Source organism: Montipora foliosa, chromosome 13 (assembly GCF_036669935.1).
Source record: "Montipora foliosa isolate CH-2021 chromosome 13, ASM3666993v2, whole genome shotgun sequence".
Lineage (NCBI taxonomy): Eukaryota > Metazoa > Cnidaria > Anthozoa > Scleractinia > Acroporidae > Montipora > Montipora foliosa.
In genome coordinates, this window is record NC_090881.1 from 34,461,892 (window position 1) to 34,470,920 (window position 9,029).

Here is a 9,029-nt window from a genome sequence, read left to right on the forward strand (position 1 = left end):
CGAAATCATGCTCAATCTTGGCTTAACAGAGACAGCCAACACAAGACTGAGTGAAATTTCCGGAGGTCAGAGAAAAAGGCTGGCCATTGCACTTGAACTTGTCAACAATCCACCAGTGATTTTCCTTGATGAACCAACAAGGTAATAAATTATATATAGGATTACAAATTATTATAACTTATGACAATCGTTGGCATCATTGTCATTATCATCCAGGGCTTGAAATTAAGGAAAACATCAGGTCGCAATTTTGCAACAAGATACGAAAGTTTAGTCAAAATTTCGCAAAGTTTTAGTCGCAAAATCGTTGTGCTGCATTGTGTTGTCAGTGGTGTAGCAAAACAAAATATGAGCTCACAATATTTGTGTTGAAAGAAACCACTGAAACTGGCGAATGATATCGAAGGAATGGAGTTGTGCATGTAACATCAGCGAAATTACGCTACAATTACGCTATCTTCAGATTGAAAGAAAATTCACGGCGAGAAACAAAATAATTTTATTTCTTCATTTATTTTAGCAAAAGTAGCAGCAAAGTGGCAACTGCTAAGCCTTTTGTTTCAAAAGAGGGAAGGTGAAAACAAGTCACGAATTTGCAACTTCTCCAGATATTTTAATCGCAAGGGGAAAAAAATTCAGTTGCAAATGCGATTGTATTGGTTGCAATTTCAAGCCCTGTTATCGTCACCACAACCTCTACTATTATTTATTGTTCAATGTTTTAACTGCTGTCAAAATCGACCACTAGCCTGTGTATGTTTTTACAAAGGCAAGCCAAAGCCAGCCTTCTTTTATCTGATACACAGCTGATGCAAGAATTTTATCTGACTTGTTAATGAATGATAATAAGAGATTTGTTTTTTAAGGTTGACTTGTGTTGTTAGGGTATTCTCAGGAAAAAAATCCCCAGTGTTCCTAACAGCAGTGGAGCTAATGACCAACCACTTTCTATAGTATTAGCAGTTTAGATGGTCTACCTCTAAGGATGCTCATGTGAGCTGGGCCATTAAACTAGGTGCAGGTTTTCCTGCTTTACTGCTGTGACTGAAAGAGTTAACATTTGGCATTTTTGGAAGTGTAGAGGATAAGATGGTATATAATTTGGGGAATCTTTGCTTACATTTTTTGTCTCATAAGCACAAGCCCATTGTTTTCTAATCTACTGTATCAGCCAAAAAATCAAAACTAAATATTGAAAGTCTGTTACATAACGAGCTATCTCTGAAACTTTGATTGCAATTTACAACATAATCTCTGAGTAATGACGCTTTGAAAATTTGGTCTTTTATAAAGAATATATGGGCTCATTAAGGGCTTTTGCCACCCAAGAATTTATCAGTTTTTTATTTCTAAGAACTTGCGCCTTCTCAAAGCCAAAAGGCTTAAAATTGGAAATGTAACTAAGTTTAACATGTTCTTATACCTTTTAAAGTTAATTTACGGTATGAATAGCATGATGCCTTCTGCAAGCAAACTCGTATGTTATTGAGACAAAATGATGTCAGCAAAGATTTGCCTTTATTAACCCCAGTAAATTGATGAAGAGATTGTGTTTTAGAGGTTAACTTGGGGAAAGAAAATCCTAGTGTTCCTTTGCAGTTGTCAAACCTGTCACCTTCCGAGTACTAGTTCAAAAATTAATACTACCACTGGGCTAAAAAAAAACAAGGCCATAGTGCCACAGGGAACACACCCAGAAGACAACAATCCTGGCGATGGCGTATATTCTGTTCAGATTCCTTACTTGTTGGGTCTAGAGAGCTACTTGTTCTCTGTATAACTTGTATTTATCGGGTTTACATAGCTAGTACCCCATGAGGCTATAATAGAAATAATAATAATAATAATAATAATAATAATAATAGGGACCTTTAGATTCGAGGACAGGAATGAATATTTGACTGCCTGTTTTTAGCGAAAGTACTTTAAAAATTTACAACCCGGATGATTAATCTTACTCTTTGTTGCTTAATTATTCTTTGCTGGTAACTGAGCCTTTTCCTGCTCGAAAAATGCCAAAACTACCACCTTGTTGGTGACTTGTTTGACACAACAACATTGTTGCAAAACTTCATACTAAAATGATGACGGTATCATATTTGTCCGGCCAAAATGACACTGGTTTGCACGCACTCACTGTTGTTCTATGAGGAAATCTTGTACTCGTAGTCGTTCTCGTCCTAGAATCTAAATGTCCCTAATAATAAGAAGAAAAAGAGGAGTTTGTCCTTGTTGAATGAATGAATGAATGAATGATGTTGGAGTGCTAATAAAATTAATATTATTATGATATGTGGGTTTTGTGTTTGTTAATGGTAATGATTATTATTTACTATAAATAATTCTGTAAATGATAATAATAACAATAATAATAATAATTATATATTATTATTATTATTATTATTATACCATTCTTATTCTGTACTGACTGCACAGAGGTGTAGATGTGGCCTAAGTACTGCTTCAATTTTCTATTGGCTGTCATCGTCATGAATTACCATCTATCTTATAATAATTATTTCTTTTCGCTAGTGGCTTGGACAGCTCATCTGCCTATCAGTGCATTAGCCTTATGCGAACACTTGCCCATGGTGGAAGGACCGTGATTTGCACCATTCATCAACCGAGTGCAAAACTCTTTGAAATGTTTGACAAGGTCAGTTTTTACACTGGTGCATGTGCATGCATATTGACTTAAGTGCATGTCACTTCAACAAACTGTTTCATTTAATTTATTTTCCGTAATCATCCCAAATATATTGTGTAGTTTTTGGAACCTTTTCATTCAAATTTCACTTATTTATTGGCTTTGAAAGACGGGGAAAATGGTCATACTCGGATCAATAACCGAGCGATGAAGGGAATGGATTTGATACGGGGTTGAAGTCACAAATTAATTGCATCGCTGTTGTCAAAGAACTATCTCAATGCAAAGCAGTCTGTGACGTCAGCCAGGTATTGAACCCATTTCCCTTCATTACTCAGTTATTGATCAAAGTGTGACCACATTTCCCATCTTTCAAAGCCAATAACAAAGTGAAATTTCAATAAAAAGGTTCTAAAAACAACATGATGTATTTGGGACAATTTTGGAGAATAAAATAATAAAGTGGAAAAGTTTGTTTATGACAGTTACTTGAAGGTCTCATTTCAGACACCTTAAGAAGTAGCTGCATTTGTTTCTAGACATCACTCTGCTTACCACCTAAATGTAATGCTAATCTACCTTATTGTTTAAAACAGGTAGCAAAATGCTCAGACATATTGGGGTAAATATTTGTGTTATATACCAAAACTACTAACTGAAGGCATGCATCCAATTATATGGATTTCTGAACATAGGTACCAGCAGCAGATAATAGCCCAGTTTCAAGTTTGCCGTGACTGCTGAATAAAAGTACTGAGAGCGCATTTTTACAGGGTTAGCCTCCATCTGAGTGGGAGGCACGGTGGCCTCATGGTTAGTGCGCTCCACTTCGGATCCAGTGATCCGGGTTCGTGTCCTGGCCGGGGAAATTGTGTTGTGTTCTTGGGCAAGACACTTTACTCTCACGGTGCCTTTCTCCACCCAGGGGTATAAATGTGTACCGGCGAATTTAATGCTGGGGCTAACCCTACGATGGACTGGCATCCCATCCAGGGGTGAGTAGAAATACTCCTAGTCGCTTCATGCTACAGAAACTGGAGATAAGCGCCGGTCTGATGGACCTTCTAGGCTTGTAGCATACGTTACCTTTACCTTAGCCTCCATCGAAAGTGAACATATTCACAAATTCCAGCAAGAAGATGACCTGTTTACAACTCTGTCTATTGTTTCATTTTCAAATCAGGCACCTTCCCGTCGGTTTTTGTGAATACTTTACTTTAGGTTGAGGCTAACCCTGTATTAATGTGTCATTGGTGTTTGTATTGAGTGATAATTCGAAGTGGATAATTCTAAAATTCGAAAACGGACTATTCACATATCTGGAGGTTGCGCACACTATGCATCATTGACTACAAAGGCTTCATTGTTGATTGCAAATCATTCTGTATATATTTTCTTGTCTAAGAATACAATAAAGTACTGAGTATCAAAATTAATATTTCATAAAACAATATTATTGTTGAATTCGGTGTTTATTATTATCCGGAATAATCAAGGTCAAAGCTAGCGTTTGGTCTGCTACCACTTGCATCAAACTTAAAAATTTCTTGGTGGCAAAAAAACTCATTTAATATTAATAATATTATTATTGTTTATTACTGGAATAGATGGTCTCCTTTAAAATACTTTTTGGATGTTAATAAACTGTTTTGAGTTTGGCCTTGAGCTGCTTTTGAAAATTCTAATCCAAGCCTTCGCCGATCTTGGATGATGGGATAGATTATCGAAAGCTTGGATTAAACTTCTCAAGAGCAGCTTGTGACCTCACTCAAACAGTTTATTCATTTTTTGTAAAATATACTGCTAAAGGACTACATCCAACATATAACTTTATGGATTTGTTTTAGTTGTACATATTGTCTGAAGGCCATTGCTTGTTCCATGGCTCTGTGCAAGAACTGTTGCCATATTTGTCTGGAGAAGGCCTTGTCTGTCCCAAGTACCACAATCCAGCTGATTACAGTACGTACTTACAGTCAACGTAAGGTCGTTGAGTAAACACGAATATCTTGCCATTTATCTGTTTTATTTCATTTCCTGTCATAAACTGAACGTTGTAAAATAACTTGAGGCTGGTTTTCTCCGTTGGACACAAGAACAAATTCAAGTTCTAACCTGTCCTTGTCAGGAATTTTAATCTTTGCTAAATTAATTTAGCAAGTCAAGTGGATGATGGATGATGAGTGGATGATATTGTATTCCAAGTGTTTGTTCAGTTGGGTAAAAATGCAGGTGAAAATGTAAATTGATACTTGCGCGTTATAAGTAAATAAATAAATAAATAAATAAAATAAATTATTAGTAAAGCGCGTGGGAATTTCACAGTTTTCGTAAGTAGCATAACCTGTCTCCATGCAAGAAAGCTCTTCAAAGTTTCTACTGTTTTTGTGTCTTTGGACACCCATCCCGAACCGAAGTCTGGCCAACTTTCTTTAAACGTCTTTACTCATGCAGTTGTTCAAGGCCTGATAAAGCTAATCCAGAATTACAGGCAAGTAATGCAAGTACAGTCCATTTTCTGATCACAAAAGTTTCCACAAGATGTTCAGCCTTCCAAAATTGTCTAGACTTGCTTTCCTTGAGAATAAAATTACGATTAAGGTATTTTTATGACGAACCAAATACAAGCCAGTGTTTGTATTTTAATCACGCCTTAGTGTTATTCCAGCCGGAATATTGGCAGGAATTAAAAGAATGTTTCGACGGGACAATGAAAATCCCACGTGCCCTATTCGTGACTGACAAGACCTGGCGATGCTACTCAATCAACAGGTGGTTTGCAGCCAAGCACTCGAGACACGGATAACAAGGGTGAAATGTGTTAATTAATACTGGCGGACAAACAAAAGAAGCTAACAAGAGATCTCTTGCTTTGTGCGCCAACATGTCGGCGATTACGTAACGTGAAAAGCGCCAATGGCGAGTTTTGGCGAGGATAGCAATGCCAATTAAAGCGTTACTCAAAGGCAACTACCACTCCCACAATAGAGTAATTATAAAGCAGAGGAAATAGTTTCAAATGTGTTCGAAGGTTTTTTAAGGAAACGTGGCTGTATCTCGCCTGCGAACGCAGACGTATTTCCGGCGGTCGTTTTTCCCGGAAATACGTCTGCCTTCGCAGGCTAGACTGTGTCAGAATAATCTAGCTAAGTGCCGCCATCTTGAATAATTAGAAAGCTGAAGCAACTTGGACGGTTACGGCATGCAATTTTAATCAATCCGAATCTACATATAGTCAGCCAAAATCGATGATTTAACCCCAACGTACTCGTTGATCTTTGTGCAACTTTGGTTAAGGAATTTAGTGATCTTCCAATGATCATCGAATCGTTTAGACTCAAAATCGGGAAGGCAGCTCAGTTGAACAAGTTCTTTTAACTTTTAAAGTCGATTTGTGTTTTGCAAGGCGTCTTTTAGGAGCAAGTTCACCTGTTAATGAAACCAAATATAAACGAGACGTCATGAGGGATGTGTTGTTGATTTTGTCCGGAAGAATGCGAGCCAATTGAAAAACAGAGAAATCTTTTGCATGAATAGCAATGAACAGTTACTCGTGCGAGTTGATCACTTTAACCACTTTCTCCTACATTGAGGCGAATGATTTTTTAGCCGGTTTATACAACACTAGGATGAATACCTAACAGCTTAAGAGTATTACTTACTGGCACTGAAGGAGACCATTTTGTTTCTCAGTGTTCCGCTAATCCGAGGTGAAGAATACTTGTCATTCATCTCGGAGTTGACTAATCAGAACGAGCGAAAAGCACAATTTGCTTGTATATCAGATACTTATTCTTGAAAGCAACGGATGCCATGGCTTTATGGTTTAAGCGTAAATTGTCCCTTCTTTTTTTCGTATGATTGTTTCCAGTAATTGAAGTGGCATCAGGGGAATATGGCGAGAATGTAATTCCAAGTCTGGTGAAGGCATGGAAAGCGCGTGAAGAGAGCAATGCAAAGAAGAAGAGTCTTTCAATTAACGCAAACTGTGGTATGATGGTATCCATGCTGCCGAACTGTAATGTGAAAACGAGCACTGATAGTATTATCCATGCAGCCAGTCAAACAACTCAGGTTCGTCATCATTGTCATCACCATCATATATTTATTTATCCTCAGGTTTTAGAGTAGCTTGATATAGCTAATAGAGCGGTTTTCAATAGGCGTTACCCCTTATGACGTACAGCACCTAAATTCTTTTGTTGAGTGACTACTATAAATACCAGAATGCAACGTTTCAGTAGTCACTCAACAAAAGAATTGCGAGGCGTTACGTCATAAAGGGTACGGTCTATTGAGTGTCTAAAATAATAGCGAATTACTTTGGTTTTGCATTACTTCACTCATTGATTGGTTCAAAGTTCTCGCGTCACTTTTTCAACCAATCAGAAGTGAAACTTGGCAAAACCAATCGTGGCTCGCGCGTGCACATTTTACCGCGCTTTGTGTCGGCTACGTGTGATAACTTCGAGTTTTGATTGGTTTACTGGATTGTCTCCGTCCTTTTTGATTGGCCAATCTAATTACTTTGGTTTTGGTTTTACGACACTCGATTGAAACTCTCCGAGCAATTAACCTCCCAACCATGTTATACCACAGAAGACAGACCACAACACCGGGAACTCCATGCCCTACTTTTTTGCGAATAGTGTACGTGTTTGGGTTCCTTTACGTCCTACAAGATTATAAACATTGAAGGGTTGTGAGACGGTTTATCGTCCTTATCGGCAGAGGTTTTATTAGAAGCTGCGGGACCGGGGTAAGAGCACCCGTCTACGCTGAGTACAGACCCGCCTTTGGTCAAAGGAGGTCTCAAGATCAAAAGCCAGACTATATATAGGACCGTGCCCTCTTACTCTTTCACAAGGTCCCTTCTACTTTAAAACTTTATGAAACCCCTGTATCCGAATTGAGTAGAGAGTCTTAACTATTTGCAATGATCATTACAAAGGCAGTACTTTCTCCTCAGTTATTTAAAGACTAATTTAACTGGTGTTGGTCCGGGCGGAGTATTTGATCCTGCGATGCTTAACCAACTGAGCCGCCATTTTGAAACCACGAAGGTCCAATGCTCGGTGAGCACCGCATGACTTCAACTAGACCCTGGCGTCTGCCTTTGACGCGAAGTTACATGAAATCAACCAATATTTTACTGACGAGGCTAGTTTCGGAAAAAGAAAACGATGAAACTATCGGAGTGTGTTTGAAATAAACTAAACCGACTACCGTATTGAAACTATAAAGCTGACCTTTCAAGCTTAAACTTCTCATTCCCACGATGAAAACGTTCATTCTTCCAACTAGTACCCATAAAGTTCTTTGTTGTATAGTCATGAGAATTTGGGGGTATATAAAGATCACACCTCTTATGTTGAACAGTAATAATGAACACTCGATACCTGTCTGACTGACATTTCATTGAAATTGTAAGAGAATTTAACCCGTATCTTTTGCTTTACACTATCACCGATAATCGCTATACCAACGAAACAAGTTGCCCGAAGTCGAAAATTCAGTTAATGGACGTGCTCTCTTCTTCGTGCGGGAGTGTTTAGGTTACCTCGAGCCGAAGGAACCCTCAGGGTCTTAAGTGTACACAGTACCCCTTATGACGTAACGCTTCACAATTCTTTTGTTGTGTGACTACTGAAACATTGTAGTTATAGTAGTCACTCGACAAAATAATTTTGATGCTTTACGTCGTAAGGGGTAAGGCCTATTGCGTGAAGAGAAAGTGCTGGCGCAAAAAACGAAATCTTCAAATGGTCGGACTTTCTGGCTTATCAACCCTTGTTTTCACAGTGTGGGACATTCGAGCCTGTTGAGATGTTTAGAATTGTACAGTTTCACAACCAATCAGAAGTGAATCAAAACCAATCGCTTCTTGCGCTTGCACATTTTCCCTCGCTTTGTGCCGGCTACGTGTAATTACTTCGAGTTTTGATTGGTTTACTTGATTGTCTCCGTCCTTTTTGATTGGCCAAAGTGATTACTTTGGTTTTTGTTTTACGACACTCAATTGAAACTCGCTCTATTTCTTATTATTTTTCATCTCCAGTTTATGGTGTTATTAAAGCGAGCCGCACAGTCCATCTTCAGGGATCGTGTGTTCACTCATTTGCGGTTTGTCTCTATCGCATCTGTCGGTGTTCTCATAGGACTATTGTATCACGGCATTGGAAACGATGGCAACAAAGTTTTTAACAACACTGGATGCCTGTTTTTCTCCCTTCTGTTCCTTATGTTTACTTCCCTGATGCCCACTGTTCTCACATGTAAGTCTCGTTAGATTTGAACATTTAAACCTTTGTACTGACGCGTTTTCACAGCTTCAACCTTCTCGTATCGTATTTGGTGCGCTAAGGCGAGTTTTGTTGCACGA

The 9,029-nt window shown here is 38.4% G+C and overlaps 1 protein-coding gene across 1 annotated transcript in view; it reads left to right on the top strand.

The window, feature by feature from the left end:
* Positions 1–9,029, top strand: part of LOC137982782 (ATP-binding cassette sub-family G member 4-like) — a 16,346-nt gene continuing 7,317 nt past the window's right edge. Inside the window, exons 1-5 of the mRNA XM_068829929.1 lie at positions 1–141; positions 2,533–2,656; positions 4,495–4,609; positions 6,519–6,721; positions 8,706–8,922. Coding sequence (XP_068686030.1) covers positions 8–141; positions 2,533–2,656; positions 4,495–4,609; positions 6,519–6,721; positions 8,706–8,922 — 793 coding nt within the window. The 5' untranslated portion in view covers positions 1–7. The remainder of the gene's footprint in view (positions 142–2,532; positions 2,657–4,494; positions 4,610–6,518; positions 6,722–8,705; positions 8,923–9,029) is intronic.